At 41.4% G+C, this 19,825-nt stretch overlaps 1 protein-coding gene across 2 annotated transcripts in view; it reads right to left on the bottom strand.

Moving 5' to 3' along the window:
• Positions 1-19,825, bottom strand: part of LOC311107824 (LIM domain-binding protein 2-like) — a 116,060-nt gene that overhangs the window by 23,554 nt on the left and 72,681 nt on the right. For both annotated transcript variants that reach the window (XM_084150386.1, XM_084150387.1), the window contains exons 3-4: positions 18,400-18,572; positions 3,754-3,876 (exon numbers count right to left, since the gene is read on the bottom strand). In XM_084150386.1, coding sequence (XP_084006512.1) covers positions 3,754-3,876; positions 18,400-18,572 — 296 coding nt within the window. The remainder of the gene's footprint in view (positions 1-3,753; positions 3,877-18,399; positions 18,573-19,825) is intronic.

Genomic DNA, 19,825 nt, shown 5'->3' with positions numbered 1-19,825 from the left:
ACAACGGGTTGGTCTAATCCTGAATGCTGATTGGTTAAAACCGCATTCCAGCCGGTGTCTATCCACAAGTTTTTACACTGTTCCATCTGACTGCGCAATCCACTGTCTCATCAACCCAGTCAGGCACTTTATAAACTTGATCTCCACTATAAAAAGTATCTAGACATTATCTCACATTTCTTTTAGACTAACATTTAGTTTTCAACAGTGGAGATTTGAATGAACCTTGCTGTCTGTCTCTGACCTTTTCAATATTGTTTCAATATTGAATTGCGATCTCCACCGTCCCATATAAAATGAATGTGTCCTAACGAGACAAGACAGCAAATTGAGCTGGTTGTCATAGCAACATACACAACTTTTTTTCAGTTGACTGGCTAAAATCGATACTTTGTTGCGAAAACTAAAATGGATGTGGAACATTTATTTTGATCTTTTCGGAGGTATGACTATGGATGAATGGGAAAAAGAGATCGCAATAATACCCAGGCATGCAGATTTGGGGGATACTGCCATGAATGACCTAGAGAAAAGCTGCAACGAAAAAAGCAGGTCTCTTCTTCTTATTGGTGTCCTTTAGTAGTGGTTTCTTTGCAGCAATTCGACCATGAAGGCCTGATTCACACAGTCCCCTCTGAACAGTTGATGTTGAGATGGGTCTGTGACTTGAACTCTGTGAAGCATTTATTTGGGCTGGAATTTCTGAGGCTGGTAACTCTAATGAACTTATTCTCTGCAGCAGAGGTAACTCTGGGTCTTCCATTCCTCATGAGAGCCAGCTTCATCATAGCGCTTGATGTTTTTTGCGACTGGACTTGAAGAAACTTGAAAAGTTCTTGAAATGTTCAGTATTGACTGACCTTCATGTCTTAAAGTAATGATGGACTGTCGTTTCTCTTTGCTTATTTGAGCTGTTCTTGCCATAATATGGACCTGCTCTTTTACCAAATAGGGCTATCTTCTGTATACTTTGTCACAACACAACTGATTGGCTCAAACGCATTAAGAAGGAAATAAATTCCACTAATTAACTTTTAAGAAGGCACACCTGTTAATTGAAATGCATTCCAGGTGACTACCTCAGGAAGCTGGTTGAGAGAATGCCAAGAGTGTACAAAGTTGTCATCAAGGCAAAGGGTGGCTATTTGAAGTCTCAAAATATAAAATATATTTTGATTTGCTTAACACTTTTTGTTATTTCATAGTTTTGATGTCTTCACTATTATTCTACAATGTAAAAAAAACTGTACAAATAAAGAAAAACCCTTGAATGAGTATGTGTGTACAAACTTTTGACTGGTAGTGTATGTTGTTCATAGCCTGTTTGTGTTATTTCTAAGTTGCACTCGTAATTAGGCTACTGGACTCTCTCTCACAGATACACCACTCTCGCATATAACGAGGCCACAAAGAATCATCTGGACCCTAGGGAGAGGGGCAGGGAGTCCAAGACGGGATTCATGTTCGAGCAGCCAGGGAACCCACTATGCCCGGTGGCATCACTGGAGAAATATCTATCGAAATGCTCGGAGAACAGCTTGCATTTTTATCTCCACCCAAGGAGAGGAGAGTGTATCGGGGACTCGATCGGGTACACGTTAGAGCCGATGGGCGTGAACTATCTGGCAGCACTTCTACCCAAGATCTGCAGGGCAGCGGGAACACCTACATACACAAATCACAGCATCAGGACCACGACAGTCCAGAAACTGGCCTATGCTGGTTTAGAAGCGAGGGAGATTATGTCAGTGAGTGGGCACGGTGCCAAGATTCGCTCCATAGTTACTGGCGTCCCTCACTGACAGACAGAAAACGCTGGAGCAACATCCTGGTCAAAAACAAAGAGAACAGAAGTAGTAGCACAGACTCCGACAGATATTTCAACCAATGCACCATCCAGGGGAATGTACAGATAAATGTGACATACAATACGTAGCTATAGCTATGTCAGCTGTGGTGGATAACAAAGAGAATGTATGGTTTAATTTATTAAAATCAGCTCAAATGAATGTCATGGATTGTCTTTCTTTTGTCTGAACAGCGTCTTGACAAGAGAGCACATTTTCTCTGCCAGGCAAAGTTGCGCATCATAAGCTGATTGTTATGGATGTATGCAAATAAATGTCACTAGAAAACAGCTTAAACAAATGCAAATGCAGCTACTTTGCTGGCTGTTATTCTGGCTGAACTTTTTGATGTAACTGTAAATTAGCCGTAGTTGGCTAGCTAGCAAGCAAGGGATAAGAACGTTGCCAGCCAGTACGGCAATGGAACATTTAGAACGAATGACTGGGTCGCGTCTATAGATACAGAACAAAAAGATTGAACAACTGGGTCGCGTCTCTAGCAACCGTAGATTTGTGTCGGGACTATATCTTGTGGAAGGATGAAATAGTACGAATAAATTAATCAAAATAACGTTTAATGAAAATATGTCAATCATTATTTGAATATGTTGGTAACCCATCGTATAAAAGTGATAATGCCCTCGAAGCAAGTGTTTGTTGGATATATTGGCACGGTTTGTCAGCCTTCGACTTCGTCTCGGGCCTAACAACACCCGTGCCAATATATCCAACAAACACCGGCTTCTCGGGCATTATCACTTAAATGTGTGTGTTTGTGTCTATGTCTGTGTGTGAATGTCTGGGGGCAATGTGCATGCACACACACACTAGCACAATTGTGTCTGTCTAAATTCAGTCTTCTCACTTCCAGTCCGGACTCTCTCTACCCTTTTCATTAGTCGAGGCTATCATCAAAAGAGCTAACTCACTTATACACATCACTCGCATGCCTGTGAAATATCCGTCCAAGGCCCACAATACCCTACTCTCCTGAAATTAGTGGGAATACCCACAGGGGCCAATTTAATCGTGAATTTCATATGAAGATTTGGCAAAAAGAAGGAGGCTGGCTATTTCGGGAAAACGACTTCTTAAATACACCTTTAGGCCCACGGGGCTGAGGAAAAAGTTTCAGTGTTGCACACTTCGAGGTAGGCGTGTTTAGGTTATGATAGGTGACATGCAGACGGGGAATGTATTTGATGCATACATATTCATGATACTAGAGTATGACTGTGCACTACTGAATATAATATACTATGCATAACGTATGGAATTATGACAAGTTGCTCACTTCACTGCAATTCCCTCCGTGTGACTATTATGTTCAATACACTTATTGGAATTAAACAGATTTTTCATTTGACCTTGTTATTTTTTTTGCTCAGGCAAAGGCCCTCTTTCATCCAAGCCTTCCTTTGATGTCTGCAAATAAATTGGTTTAAAAAATCCCTCCAAATTGGGACACTTTTCAAACTGCTTTGTATAGCTTTTAAATTCATATGCTTATGAATAGCATCTAAGTGTCTTGGTGGAGTTGGGCCACTTAAGAGCCTGAGGAGGAGGACTTTCATTAGCATTCGAGAATAGGATACACCTGGATGGAAAATGGATGGGTGGTGGTTGGCGCATGTTGATGATGTCAAACCATAGAGTTGGATAGAGGGCACATGTTTGCATCGTGCCATAATGGCTTCTGTGATAGCATGGGCATCACCCTCTATCCAGCATGGGCATCCCCCTCTATCCAGCATCGACATCACCCTCTATCCAGCATCGACATCAACCTCTATCCAGCATCGACATCAACCTCTATCCAGCATAGGCAGCACCATCTATCCAACTCTATGTGGTACATTTGTGTCGGTGTGCAGTCGGCGCATGTTGATGATGTCACACTACTCACGTGCATGGCCAGGATGCTGCGGGGGATGAGTTCTCGGTATTGCCGGATGGTGAAGTGCCAGGTCTTGATCCTCATGAGGTCGTCAAAGACAAATTCAAGAATCAGTCGGCCCTCTGTGCATACCTGTCCAACAACAAAGAAGGGAAACACTTTATCTGAAGGGGGTATACAGTGCCTTCGGAAAGTATTCAGACCCCTTGACTTTTTCCACATTTTGTTACGTTACAGCCTTATTCTAAAATGGATTAAATAAAATAAAAATCCTCAGCAATCTACACACAATACCCCATAATGACAAAGTGAAAAAACAGACATTTTAGCAAATGTATAAAACATAAAAAACAGAAATACCTTATTTACATAAGTATTTAGACCCTTGCTATGAGACTCGAAATTGAGCTCAGGTGCATCCTGTTTCCATTAATCATCCTTGGAATGTTTCTACAACTTGATTAGAGTCCACCTGTGGTATATTTAACTGATTGGACATGATTTGGAAAGGCACACACCTGTCTATATAAGGTCCCACAATCGACAGGGCATGTCAGAGCAAAAACCAAGCCATGAGGGCGAAGGAATTGTCCGTAGAGCTCCGAGACAGGATTGTGTCAAGGCACAGATCTGGGGAAGGGTACCAAAAAATGTCTGCAGCATTGAAGGTCCCCAAGAACACAGTGGCCTCCATCATTCTTAAATGGATGAAGTTTGGACCCACCAAGACTCTTCCTAGAGCAGGCCGCCCGGCCAAACTGAGAAATCAGGGGAGAAGGGCCTTGGTCAGGGAGGTGACCAAGAACCTGATGGCCACTCTGACAGAGCTCTAGAGTTTCTCTGTGGAGATGGGAGAACCTTCCAGAAGGACAACCATCTCTGCAGCACTCCACCAATCAGGCCTTTATGGTAGAGTGGCCAGTCAGAAGCCACTCCTCAGTAAAAGGCACATTACAGCCCGCTTGGAGACTCTCAGACCATGAGAAACAAGATTTTCTGGTCTGATGAAACCAAGATTGAACTCTTTGGCCTGAATGCCAAGCGTCACGTCTGGAGGAAACCTGGCACCATCCCTACGGTGAAGCATGGTGGTGGCAGCGTCATGCTGTGGGGGTGTTTTTCAGCGGCAGGGACTGGGAGACGTAGTCAGGATCGGGGCAAAGATTAATGGAGCGAAGTACAGAGATATCCTTGATGAAAACCTGCTCCAGAGCGATCAGGACCTCAGACTGGGGTGAAGGTTCACCTTCCAAAAGGTCAACAACCCTAAGCACACAGCCAAGACAATGAAGGAGTGGCTTCGGGACAAGTCTCTGAATGTCCTAGAGTGGCCCAGCCAGAGCCCGGACGATCAAACATCTCTGGAGAGACCTGAAAATAGCTGTTCAGGGACGCTCCCCATCTAACCTGACAGCGCTTTAGAGCATGTGCAGAGAAGAATGGGAGAAACTCCTCAAATACAGGTGTGCCATGCTTGTAGTGTCATACACAAGAAGACTCGAGGCTGTAATTGCTGCCAAAGGTGCTTCAACAAAGTACTGAGTAAAGGGTCTGAATACTTATGTAAATGTGATTTATGTTATTTATTTTTAAATAAATTAGCAAAAATGTCTAAAAAAAACGTTTTCGCTGTGTCATTTTGGGGTATTGTGTGAGATTGATGAGGGAAAAAAAATATTTAATCAATTTTAGAATAAGGCTGTAACCTAACAAAATGTGGAAAAAGTCAAGGGGTCTGAATACTTTCCGAAGGCACTCATAAAACCTGAATGAGAAGAGGCAAGACACCTTTATGAGACTTGTAGTATCATTCATAACAACCTTTGTAACAAATTTAGGCCTATTCAGCTTCATTCAAGAGTGCTTTTCAAAATGAAAGTCCCTTAGTACACACTAAGCTACGGTTTACATCACCTTTGACATCATTCCCCATATTGATGTATTTCTTTTACGATCAGACATTTTTAGCTAGCTGGCACGCGGCCGTCTGTTTATTTGGGTAATCACAACAGGGATCGATTCTTAAAACTCAGCAGGATGTCTTTCACTTTGGAATTTGTTCAAGTTGTTTGGAATTGGGCAGACTATTATTTACTCTGTCCTTATTCAGCTGGTCTGTCTTTGTTCCTCTCATTCCTCACACTCTCTTGATGATGTTGAGAGGAGTGAGTTTACAGCAGAGACACAAGAACTTTGGGTCAGAGAGTTGCCAATTAAGAGCGAGAGAGAGATGGAGAGTGTGCAAGAGAGAGAGAGGAGAGAGAGAGAGTGTATGTGTGCGGACTAGTGTGAGAGAGCCAGAAAAAACCACACACACATTCGCCCCTTTAGCCGAATTCAGTGTTGTCGGGGCCCTCGCAGTTCCCGATGTTTCGTTGCCGTGGCAACCGGAGGGAGGGAGAGAGCGAGCAACAAAAAAAAAAACATCAGCTGATTAGTTGGCATGGCAACAGAAAATATGTAATCCCACCAGACACACTCTAATCAATGCCCCCAGCACAGATGGTCTCCAGAGGATCAACAAGAAAGAGGCTGGCGGGCATACAGGCCTGGTCACGTTGTATCACTCCGCCACACTGAAAAAAAAGAAAAAGTAGAGAAATGGGGAATATTTTTTTCTCTGCTAGCTCCTACCATTGAATATATGATTTAAGGCGTTCTGGTGATGTAGTCTAGTCTATGCTACTTGGCTAAAATGTGACAATGTTTCTGTATGCCTTGATAGTGTATTCATGAGTTATTCTTACTATTGGGATTAAGAGTCGGAACTACTTTCTGATAGTTATCGAGCTAAAGGTTAGTCGTTGGCGGGATGCTGTTCAGGCCGATAATGTGAATGTTTTTAGATAGATTAGTGCGGATTAGACAGAAGCAATGTTTTTAAAAAGAATCTTAAGTGTTTAATGGACAATGGAAAGGGCTTTCACTCTAGTTTGAAAATGATTCCAGCTGCTTCTCATACTAGTGACCTCCGGCCACAGTGCAAAAGTATGAGTTTAACAATACTGGCTACAGAGCTAAGTTAAATTCTGTATCGCTTCCATTGGTATTAACACAAAGACCTACATATGCTAAAATATTTTTGGCCACATTGTGAAACATTCTATTGGGAAACACCATGAAACCTTTTAAGGGGAGTTCAATAAACTATATGGATCGTTTGCCTCTGGGGGTACCCTTGAGCCAAAAGGGGTCCCCTAAATGGACAGAAATATTGTCCAGACGAAATGTATGAATATTATATAATATATGTACATAAACCGTACAGCCAACATTCAAGCCAAAATTTGACGGAAACAATTAAAAACTACACCTCTATGATATCAGTTGGCTAAAGTGGCTTGTTATTAAAACTCGTTAGCAATAAAATGGCTTTACGAAACCTTTAGTCTTACAATACGACACTTCACCGGACCGTATGAAAAGTACAGGCAATGGATGAAAATCCTGGTGAATAAAAACACTGGCCATAAAAAGGAAAGGCCCCTTGGAGGGTCCCCATTGATTTAAGACGTCTGTAATAAATCTTGTGCACATTCGCTTAGCTAAGGGATCTCAACCACATATTCTGAGTAACACAGCATCACACCATTCTCTACTGTATAAGATGCTACTGTAGGTCTAGAGCCTTATTCATAATGGATTAGGTTTATATATCAATATTAATGAAATATGCACATTATTCATTATGAATAAGGGCATAATAGAGCATTAATAACACATCTGTTACATGTAGTTACATTATAAAACATCATCATACATTCATTATGTATTAGGCTGTAATACCGTTAATAACAGCAAATATATTCTATGGTCAAGTGTTCATTGTATTAGGCTGTAATATACCGTTATTACACTGTTATTATGTACCAATTCATCAACCATATCAATTCAATTCAATTTGCCTTTTGCTTAAACAGTTTACTCAATAAACAAATGAAAATTAAACAGAGCGAGATAGAATCAGTGCCTGATAAACTAGGCTGGCTCTTTTTCTTCTGTCCCCACAGGTAGCGATGGCCCACTGGGCTACAGTAACAAGGACCTTGGCCCCGATGCTACATCCACAGAGCCCAGGTATAGCAGGACCTGCTGGGTGTTGAATGGAGGTGCTGGGACACCATAGGGGTACAGCAGGGGGTACCATCGTCCAAAAACCGACACCCCCGCCTCACACGCACACATGCATACACACAAGCACACATACATCGGATTTACACATCCAGATTACTCCCAGCGGGATTGCTGGGGCTTTTCCCTCTGGGATAGGGAAGCAGCCGGGTAATGATTTCTCCAGGGATAAGGAATGGGGGGATGGAGGGAGGGGGTTGGAAGAGAGGGAAGAGGGAAGAGGGAGGGAGGTAGAGAGCTCATTGAGATTCAGCGCTCCAGAGCCAGAAGCCTGGATGGAAGCTCCCGGAACGTGCTCTGTTAGTGGAATTTATTTTAATGAACTAATTTTTCCCCTTCCTGATTTTGTTAAAATTAGGTGGTTGGTTGAGAAAATGTCACTGCAATGAAAAAAAGGTTCCAAAAGGGTTATTCGGCTGTCCCCATCGGAGAACCATTTTTGGTTCCAGGTAGAAAACTTTTAGGTTCCATGTAGAACCCTTTCCACAGAGGGTTCTACATAGAACCCAAAAGGGTTCTACCTGTAACCAAAAAGGTTTCTACCTGGAACCAAAAATGGTTTTCCTATGGGGACAGACGAAGAACCCTTTTGGAACCCTTTTTTTCTAAGAGTGTATGGTATACACCTAACATGGTGGCTATATTTTATGATAAGACTGCATTGTGGGTAAAATTGAGCCAGCCTTAAAATCACAGTGTTGTGCTTCACTGCAGTGTTCATTCATGGCACAAGGAATTTCTGTAGCTATTCTCGCTAGCATGAGCCTCACTTTAAATTCAAAAGACAGTCTGCAGAACCAGATTCCAATGCAGTTGACCATCTGAATCAAGTAATGCTAGATACTCCTGTTAAGAGACAAGCCCAACATGCAGTATCTTCTCTTCAGCTTTGAGAAAAATAATGTAATAAATGTTTTTATTTTATTTTATGGACTCTTATGGCATAGGTACGAAGTTGAAATAAATATTTCAATTCGATAGTGAACTTCATAAAATCACATAAGATCTTGGTGTTTTGGTCACAATGACAGCCTTGCATTGTATACAGCCTTGCATAAGTAACAATGACAGCCATACAAATACAGTACAAAGTAGTCATGGCAGGGGCTGAAGAGGGTAAAACATTCTGTGTGCCAACCTGGTCTCATACCCTAGACGTAACATAGTAAATGACAATCTGGGACACTGAAATTAGTATGATATGTTACGTTTGGTATGGTTACATAAGACAGAAGGTTACTTAAATTAGAATTTCCCTATTTCTGAAGTAAATCTCTATTTTATATGTAAATGGTATGTTATAGAAGGGTACAGACACTTTTGGCTTGTTTTTGAGAAACTTATCACAGCTACGCTTCACTTCCACATTGCTCGTTGTGCAGTATCAAGGCACATCACTATACTGAGAGCATGTCCGTTTCTAAAAGGACGTATTTAGGTGTTTTTGGAGCTTAATCGTGTATTTTGCGTGCCCTGATACTGTACAATAAGCAATGAGGAAATGAATCACGGCTGGGGTAAGTTTCTCAAAAACATGCCAAATCACAAAAAAGGATGCACGTATGGTGCGAATGTCTAGCAACCCAAAAGTTGAGTGTTCAAATCTCATCAACTTTAGCATTTTAGCTAATTACCAACTTCGCAACTACTTACTACTTTTTAGCTACTTTGCAACTACTTAGCATGTTAGCTAACCCTTCCCCTAACATTAATCATTTAACCTCACTCCTAACCTTAACCCTAACCCCTAGCCTAGCTAACGTTAGCCACCTACCTAACATTAGCGTTAGACACCTAGCTAACATTAGTTACAACAAATTGGAATTCGTAACATATCATATGTCTGCAAATTCATAACATAGTTTACACATTTACATTTGTAACACATCATACAAATTGCAATTTGTAACCTATCATATGAATTTTAATTCATAACATATCATGCCAAATGGATGATGGACATCCACAAATACATACCATACGAAACATATCATTCTAAATTAAGTGTCTTGAAGTGTCTTGTATTTACATACAGAATAATACAAAATGCTATGAGATCAGGTTGCCGCCTGCAGCAGCATGTGGTCAAAAGAAAAGGAAATGCTTTTTAACTATGTAATTAAATGTGTCTGTTTTCAACTAATTGACTGTTTTAGACTATTGTATTTTAACCAAGCAAGAGAAATAAAATGTGAAATCACTACTGAGTGAATGAACAAAATCATTTTGGAACGAACGCTTCCAGACATTTCAATTCTCTTGTCGATGTTAATGTGTTAAAAACACGATTCATAGCGTAATGGTTAAAGTTACCGCTTGTAGATCAGAATATTGCGCGTTTGCCTTCCAGAGGAGATATTTTGACCATTATTTTGTTTATATAGTTTTGACAGCCCCCTACCAACACACATACTTATTTAAATGAATTAGGTAGCTCTTAAAATAGCATTTGGGTTCATGGAGAGGCAGGCAAGTGGCAGCGAGTGTGATGGTAGGTACAACTGTGTACATCTTGCTAGAACGGAGGACTCAGACTGCGTTCTAGCTCAGACTCCTAAGGAAGAGGTCGTTGCCCTCATCCGTGAGATGCACGTCATCCCTAGGGCAGAGTTTCCCAAACTCAGTCCTGCCCCCCCCCCCCCCCCCACCCCACATTGTGTTTTTTTCCCCTAGCACTACACAGCTGATTCAAATAACCTATTCATCATCAAGCTTTGATTATTTGAATCAGCTGTGTAGAGCTAGGGCAAAAAACACAATGTGCCCCCAGGGTGGGCCCCAGGACCAAGTTTTTTAAAATTTATTTTTCTTTAGGTGCCTTTTGTCAAACTCCAAGCGGGCTGTCATGTGCCTTTTACTGAGGAGTGGCTTCCTTCTGGCCACTCTACCATAAAGGCCTGATGGGGAAAAAAACAATTTAATCAATTTTAGAATAAGGCTGTAACCTAACAAAATGTGGAAAAAGTCAAGGGGTCTGAATACTTTCCGAAGGCACTGTATATATATATCATTTGGCTGTATGTATTTTTAGATATAGGCCTATTGTAAATGTGTATTATTGTTGTGTCGCCATCTTTATTGCAAAAAAGAAGTACAAACATAACTTTAAGCTACATATTATTTTGTCAGAGGTAATGAACTGTCCATTGCTCAGCACAGCGATTGATAAAACAGGATCATGTTTGAAACACAAGTGGTTCTGAGCTTAATTCAATATTACACAAGTAAGCTAACAGTTACAGAAATCAGACATGCAGACAGGCTCTATCTATCTGAGCTACTGTGTCCAACACACCACCATCTGTTGTTATGTTGGGCACCAACTTACCAAAAAAGTATGTTATTATGATTACATTTGTTCAATTTCATGTTTAAGGAAATAAAGGTTTAAGGAAATACAGGTATGCACCACATTAAATAATAATAATAATAATATGCCATTTAGCAGACGCTTTTATCCAAAGCGACTTACAGTCATGCGTGCATACATTTTTGTGTATGGGTGGTCCCGGGGATCGAACCCACTACCTTGGCGTTACAAGCGCCGTGCTCTACCAGCTGAGCTACAGAGGACCACATTACTACAAGACAAAACAGCTCAACCAAGCCTGATGGTCTGGTAAGTATAAAAGTAAAGCATCCTTTCATTTAATAAAGAAAAAAGCATGAAATGTTAGCGTAACAGGATAATGTCTTACTGTGGTGTGTGAAGAATCCAATACTTTACCTTGTATGCGATACAAATCACATTATTGTGGAAGCATCTCTAAGAGTATGAATTAGGCTGTTTGAGAAGGTTTGAATCCTAAGCAACCTGCCTACACATAGTTTGAAGTACAATACCAGCATAGCTACTGTAGTAGGTCAAAGCTGTGTGCTGGAAAACCTTGGTAGAGCATGGGTGGAACAGGCATTGTGGTGCTGTGAATTTCCTTTCTTTTTCGGCTTCAGACCAATGCCTATTCTCACTTAAAAACTTGTTTTTTGTTTTTAATTGTATACAGCCTTGCATAAGTTACAGTGACAGCCATGCATATATTACAGGGGTTAGGACAGGGGCGGCCCGCCCATTTGGGCGTTAGGGGCGGCGGCCCACTTGTGATTGGTAATTTAAAAAAATTATTAACTTGTGACTGGTAAAAACAATATATATACACACACACACATATATATATATATATATATACACACACACATACACACAGTACCAGTAAAAAGTGTGAACACACCTACTCATTCAAGTTTTTTTTTTTTTTTTTTTTTTTTTTTTTTACAATTTTCTACATTGCAGAATAATAGTGAAGGCATCAAAACTATGAAATAACACATACGGAATCATGAAGTAACCAAAAAAGTGTTAAACAAATCAAAATATATTTTATATTTGAGATTCTTCAAAGTAGCCACCCTTTGCCTTGATTTGCATTCTCTCAACCAGCTTCATGAGGAATGCTTTTCCAACAGTCTTGAAGGAGTTCCCACATCTACTGAGCACTTGTTGGCTGCTTTTCCTTCACTCTGCGGTCCAAATCATCCCAAACCATGTCAATTGGGTTGAGGTCGGGTGATTGTGGAGGCCAGGTCATCTGATGCAGAACTTCATCACTCTCCTTGGTAAAATAGCCCTTACACAGCCTGGAGGTGTGTTTTGGGTCATTGTCCTGTTGAAAAACAAATGATAGTCCCACTAAGCCCAAACCAGATGGGATGGCGTATCGCTGCAGAATGCTGTGGTAGCCCTGCTGGTTAAGTGTGCCTTGAATTCTAAATAAATCACTGACAGTGACACCAGCAAAGCACCCCCACACCATCACACCTCCTCCTCCATGCTTCACAGTGGGAACCACACATGCAGAGATCATCCGTTCATCTACTCTGCGTCTCACAAAGACACGGCGGTTGGAACCAAAAATCTCAAATTTGGACTCATCAGACCAAAGGACAGATTTCCACTGGTCTAATGTCCATTGCTCGTGTTTCTTGGCCCAAGCAAGTCTCTTCTTGTTATTGGTGTACTTTAGTAGTGGTTTCTTTGCAGAAATTCGACTATGAAGGCCTGATTCATGCAGTCTCCTCTGAACAGATGTTGAGATATGTCTGTTACTTGAACTCTGTGAAGCATTTATTTGGGCTGCAATCTGAGGTGCAGTTAACTCTAATGAACTTATCCTCTGCAGCAGAGGTAACTCTGGGTCTTCCTTTCCTGTGGCGGTCCTCATGAGAGCCAGTTTCATCATAGCGCTTGATGTTTTTGTGACTGCACTTGAAGAAACGTTCAAAGTTCCTGAAATCTTCCGGATTGACTGACCTTCATGTCTTAAAGTAATGATGGACTGTCGTTTCTCTTTGCTTATTTGAGCTGTTCTTGCCATAATACGGACTTGGTCTTTTGCCAAATAGGGCTATTTTCTGTATACCACCCCTACCTTGTCACAACACAACTGATTGGCTCAAAAGCATTAAGAAAGAAAGAAATTCCACAAATTAACTTTTACCAAGGAACACCTGTTAATTGAAATGCATTCCAGGTGACTACCTCATGAAGCTGGTTGAGAGAATGCCAAGAGTGTGCAAAGCTGTCATCAAGGCAAAGGGTGGTTACTTTGAAGTATCTCAAATATAAAATGATATTTTGATTTGTTTAACACTTTTTTGGTTACTACATGATTCCATATGTGTTATTTCATAGTTTTGATGTCTTCACTATTATTCTACAATGTAGAAAATAGTAAAAATAAAGAAAAACCCTGGAATGAATAGGTGTGTCCAAACATTTGACTGGTACTGTATATATTTTTTTGTTAAAAAATACTGTAGATATACAGTGGAAGTTGGAAGTTTACATACACTTAGGTTGGAGTCATTAAAACTAGTTTTTCAACCACTCCACAATTTTCTTGTTAACAAACTATAGTTTTGGCAAGTCGGTTAGGACATCTACTTTGTGCGTGACACAAGTAATTTTTCCAACAATTGTTTACAGACAGATTATTTCACTTACAATTCACTGTATCACAATTCCAGTGGGTCAGAAGTTTACATACACTAAGTTGACTGTGCCTTTAAACAGCTTGGAAAATTCCAGAAAATTATGTCATGGCTTTAGAAGCTTCTGATAGGCTAATTGACATCATTTGAGTCAATTGGAGGTGTACCTGTGGATGTATTTCAAGGTCTACCTTCAGACTCAGTGCCTCTTTGCTTGACATCAAGGGAAAATCAAAAGAAATCAGCCAAGACCTCAGAAAAAAGATTGTAGACCTCCACAAGTCTGGTTCATCCTTGGGAGCAATTTCCAAACGCCTGAAGGTACCACGTTCATCTGTACAAGCAATAGTATGCAAGTATAAACACCATGGGACCACGCAGCCGTCAGGAAGGAGACGCGTTCTGTCTCCTAGAGATGAACGTACTTTGGTGTGAAATGTGCAAATCAATCCCAGAACAACAGCAAAGGACCTTGTGAAGATGCTGGAGGAAACAGGTACAAAAGTATCTATATCCACAGTAAAACGAGTCCTATATCGACATAACCTGAAAGGCCGCTCAGCAAGGAAGAAACCACTGCTCCAAAACCGCCATAAAAAAGCCAGACTACGGTTTGCAACTGCACATGGGGACAAAGATTGTACTTTTTGGAGAAATGTCCTCTGGTCTGATGAAACAAAAATATAACTGTTTGGCCATAATGACCATCGTTATGTTTGGAGGAAAACGGGGAAGGCTTGCAAGCCGAAGAACACCATCCCAACCGTGAAGCACGGGGGTGGCAGCATCATGTTGTGGGGGTGCTTTGCTGCAGGAGGTACTGGTGCACTTCACAAAATAGATGGCATCATGAGAAAGGAAAATGATGTGGATATATTGAAGAAACATCTCAAGACATCAGTCAGGAAGTTAAAGCTTGGTCGCAAATGGGTCTTCCAAATGGACAATGACCCCAAGCATACTTCCAAAGTTGTGGCAAAATGGCTTAAGGACAACAAAGTCAAGGTATTAGAGTGGCCATCACAAAGCCCTGACCTCAATACTATAGAAAATGTGTGGGCAAAACTGAAAAAGCGTGTGCGAGCAAGGAGGCCTACAAACCTGACTCAGTTACACCAGCTCTGTCAGGAGGAATGGGCCAAAATTCACCCAACTTATTGTGGGAAGCTTGTGGAAGGCTACCCGAAACGTTTGACACAAGTTCAACAATTTAAAGGCAATGCTACCAAATACTAATTGAGTGTATGTAAACTTCTGACCCACTGGGAATGTGATGAAAGACATAAGAGCTGAAATAAATAATTCTCTCTACTATTATTCTGACTTTTCACATTCTTAAAATAAAGTGGTGATCCTAACTGACCTAAAACAGGGAATATTTACTAGGATTAAATGTCAGGAATTGTGAAAAACTGAGTTTAAATGTATTTGGCTAAGGTGTATGTAAACTTCCGACTTCAACTGTATATACTGTATATACACTGCTCAAAAAAATAAAGGGAACACTAAAATAACACATCCTAGATCTGAATGAATGAAATAATCTTATTAAATACTCTTTTCTTTACATAGTTGAATGTGCTGACAACAAAATCACACATAAATTATCAATGGAAATCAAATTTATCAACCCATGGAGGTCTGGATTTGGAGTCACCCTCAAAATTAAAGTGGAAAACCACACTACAGGCTGATCCAACTTTGATGTAATGTCCTTAAAACAAGTCAAAATGAGGCTCAGTAGTGTGTGTGGCCTCCACGTGCCTGTATGACCTCCCTACAACGCTTGGGCATGCTCCTTGATGAGGTGGCGGATGGTCTCCTGAGGGATCTCCTCCCAGACCTGGACTAAAGCATCCGCCAACTCCTGGACAGTCTGTGGTGCAACGTGGCGTTGGTGGATGGAGCGAGACATGATGTCCCAGATGTGCTCAATTGGATTCAGGTCTGGGGAACGGGCGGGCCAGTCCATAGCATCAATGCCTTCCTCTTGCAGGAACTGCTGACACACTCCAGCCACATGAGGTCTAGCATTGTCTTGCATTAGGAGGAACCCAGGGTCAACCGCAACAGCATATGGTCTCACAAGGGGTCTGAGGATCTCATCTCGGTACCTAATGGCAGTCAGGCTACCTCTGGCGAGCACATGGAGGGCTATGCAGCCCCCCAAAGAAATGCCACCCCACACCATGACTGACCCACCGCCAAACCGGTCATGCTGGAGGATGTTGCAGGCAGCAGAACGTTCTCCACGGCGTCTCCAGACTCTGTCACGTCTGTCACATGTGCTCAGTGTGAACCTGCTTTCATCTGTGAAGAGCACAGGGCGCCAGTGGCGAATTTGCCAATCTTGGTGTTCTCTGGCAAATGCCAAACGTCCTGCACGGTGTTGGGCTGTAAGCACAACCCCCACCTGTGGACGTCGGGCCCTCATACCACCCTCATGGAGTCTGTTTCTGACCGTTTGAGCAGACACATGCACATTTGTGGCCTGCTGGAGGTCATTTTGCAGGGCTCTGGCAGTGCTCCTCCTGCTCCTCCTTGCACAAAGGCGGAGGTAGCAGTCCTGCTGCTGGGTTGTTGCCCTTCTACGGCCTCCTCCACGTCTCCTGATGTACTGGCCTGTCTCCTGGTAGCGCCTCCATGCTCTGGACACTACGCTGACAGACACAGCAAACCTTCTTGCCACAGCTCGCATTGATGTGCCATCCTGGATGAGCTGCACTACCTGAGCCACTTGTGTGGGTTGTAGACTCCGTCTCATGCTACCACTAGAGTGAAAGCACCGCCAGCATTCAAAAGTGACCAAAACATCAGCCAGGAAGCATAGGAACTGAGAAGTGGTCTGTGGTCACCACCTGCAAAACCAGTCCTTTATTGGGGGTGTCTTGCTAATTGCCTATAATTTCCACCTGTTGTCTATTCCATTTGCACAACAGCATGTGAAATGTATTGTCAATCAGTGTTGCTTCCTAAGAGGACAGTTTGATTTCACAGAAGTGTGATTGACTTGGAGTTACATTGTGTTGTTTAAGTGTTCCCTTTATTTTTTTAAGCAGTGTATATTTTATAATTCATGGATTATGTTTTAAATGCTCATAAAAGTGCGGTAAATGTGTATATTTTCCTGTTTCAAAAATATATTGTTCAAAACAAGCTGTTCAGTGACTGTCAGCTGCAGCATCTCCACCTCCGTTGACAGGCCGTGCAAACATTGCTTGGACTTTTTTGCCAGCTATTTGCTATGAGGAGGAACTGCCCCAATGAAATTGCAGGATATCATAGCATAAATTATAACTGTACAATGTAAATGGACCGTCTTGGGGAGCTCAAATGTGCGTCTGTTCAGTCAGAACTTCTGGGTCTGATCTAGTCTCCTCCCAATGACTCTCTCGCGCCAGACGGTTTACTTCTGAACTTGAGACTAGATCTGCTATCAGGTACAGATGGCGCTAAAGCAAAAAGCAAATTGTAATTAACTTGTAAATAAATAATCATAACAGTCATGGAAGCCTGGGACCTGATAAACCGGACAACTACATCCAACAAGAGTCGAAGGACAGAGGGATACACTAGCTTGAACCTTCTCATTGCGGATCTGGTAGGACAAAAATGCATGGCCAGTTTAGTTTACCCCCATGTTGTTCATAAGGTTCTACTGTAGGTGACAGGGCAACATGTTGTGTGGACTAAAACAGCATAAAACCGTGTGTATCACAAAGCATGATCAAATTAATTAGCCAGCTACAGTTATTTTGATTAACATTGAGAAATAGTTTGAGAAATAGTTAGATTTTTTGGTCAAATTAACCAGTTATCTACCTTTGATAGCTGGTAGTTTGCTGGCTCCCATGCCAATTTCAAGTCTTTCTAAACTAATATCTGACTAACTCGGAAATACGAAGTTATGAAAGTTAACTGGCTAGCACATCATGCTTTGTGACATTATGTTAGCTAGCTATCCCGAGTTAGATCATGTGTTTTCACTTATTACATCTGAATGCTTGTTGCGTTCTCCCTGGTTTCCACTAGTTCCCACAGGCACAAAGTCATTATCTATATTGTACAAATTCATATAAACAAAATTGCGGTTTTTGGTCTTAATTTAAGGTTAGGCATTCGGTTAACAGTGTGGTTAATGTTAGGGTCAAGGTTAGGTTTAAAATCACATTTTAAGAAGATAAATAATAGAAATAGTTGCACTTTATGACTTTGTAGCTGTGGTAACTAGTGACGACCGTTCTCCCTGGTGCACTCGTTCGTTCATGAGCTGGCTGCTCGTTCTAAATAGTATAATCTAATCTGTTAAAAATAGTGGCAGCATGTGCAGCAGTGGTTGCAAAAGTGAAATAGGTGTATTTATACTGTTGTTCAAATGCACAGACCGCTTTATATATCTCCTCAAAGAAACTACCGTTAGTTCAAAACTTGGCATCATATTTCTGTCATGCTGCTTTGTTGACAACGCCAACCACCTTGCGCCCCGGGTATTCAGCTAATCAGCGGCAGCCGCTGGGTTAGGATTACAGTTCTTACCTTTGTAAACATTGGTTTCCCATACTGTGTGACCATGGTGCACTGATCACAGTCCACAGTGATGCAGGAGTTGTGGAAAGACTCCTTGGAGTGTTTGAGGATGTAGTACAGGTCAGTGACTCCGCCCTCAAACACCGTGCTGAAGTAGCGCGGGATGAGTGTTCTTCCGATAGCTGAGGAAAAGAAAAAAAAGAGAGGGGAAATTATTCATAATTGAAATATAGGACTAAAGTAGTGAAGGGTGAGTGTCTGTCCAATTTTAAAGAGGGAAAAATAGGAAAAATACATCATTCACTCATCAAGTAATTGAGTCATTTGTAGACTTGAGTTTTTACCAAACTAGCTTTTGTAGGCTAGCCATGGTGTATTATAAGGTGTAGGTACCTGACAAAGACCTATAGGTGAATGGACAGTGTTACACCATGTACCTGTATGCTACCTGATTTTAGTAATTACTGATCTACTTTCCTTTGTCTAATTGTGAAGTGACTAAAAACAAATAAATAAATAAAATAAGTGTCCACACAGTAACAAAATATTTGTTTTGCAAAATACAGGTTCCTTTACTTGTTTGCCTGTTTAGTGAGGGATTGATTCCAAGCAATCAAAACCTGGACAGTCTGGTGAGAAAGCTCCAGGAAAGCTGTGAAAGGTTACTAGAGAACGCTAAAAGAACTCAAAGCGGAGGAACGGCGTGGATTTAGAGTTTGACAAAAACAAGAGAAAGAGAGAGAGCAATGGAGGAAGAAGTATGTCAGTGTCTTTTGCCCTCAGGCTTCCTTTCTTCTCTTCCCTCTGTGCTCTGTCAACTAGTTCTCTGTTTATATAATGGAGGATATGAAAGGACCATGCTTTAGGATACACTGAGACTTTATGCAAAACAGACACGATATCTCTTCATCACGATATCCCAAAACTATATCTCTTCATCACATCATCAGCTTATCTGGGAAGCGAATGTGTAACAAGGGAAGGAGACAATGTATCTACAATACAGTATACTGTATATATTGTTTGGGTTTGGGTTTCAAAGCAGCCATGTTGGAAAAGAGAAAAAAGACCAAGACATTGTAAGAAATAGAATAATCTGAATTTCCACGCATGTTGGAATCAAAAGAAGCCACACATGTTGGAAATCTATCATCCTACTCTCTCTCCCTCTGTGAAACAAGCTTGTGATACTCTACATTTTCTCTCTGTCAAATGTTCTACATTATGACATTGCCAGCTAAACGGACTGCTACATTATCCAGCACGGCTCCTGATTCCGAGCAGAAATAATCCCTTTTAGAGTCAATACTCTGTTGGGTGGAATTATGTTACACTGTTCCCCAGAGGGAGCAAAGCTAGGGAAATAAAACTTCATTTAGAGATGTACCCCAAAGACGGTAGTGGCTGAGGCTCCTGGGGTTATGACTGTGCATAG

This window comes from Coregonus lavaretus (genome assembly GCF_964263955.1).
Source record: "Coregonus lavaretus genome assembly, chromosome: 32".
NCBI lineage: Eukaryota > Metazoa > Chordata > Actinopteri > Salmoniformes > Salmonidae > Coregonus > Coregonus lavaretus.
This window is presented reverse-complemented; position numbering and strand designations above follow the sequence as displayed.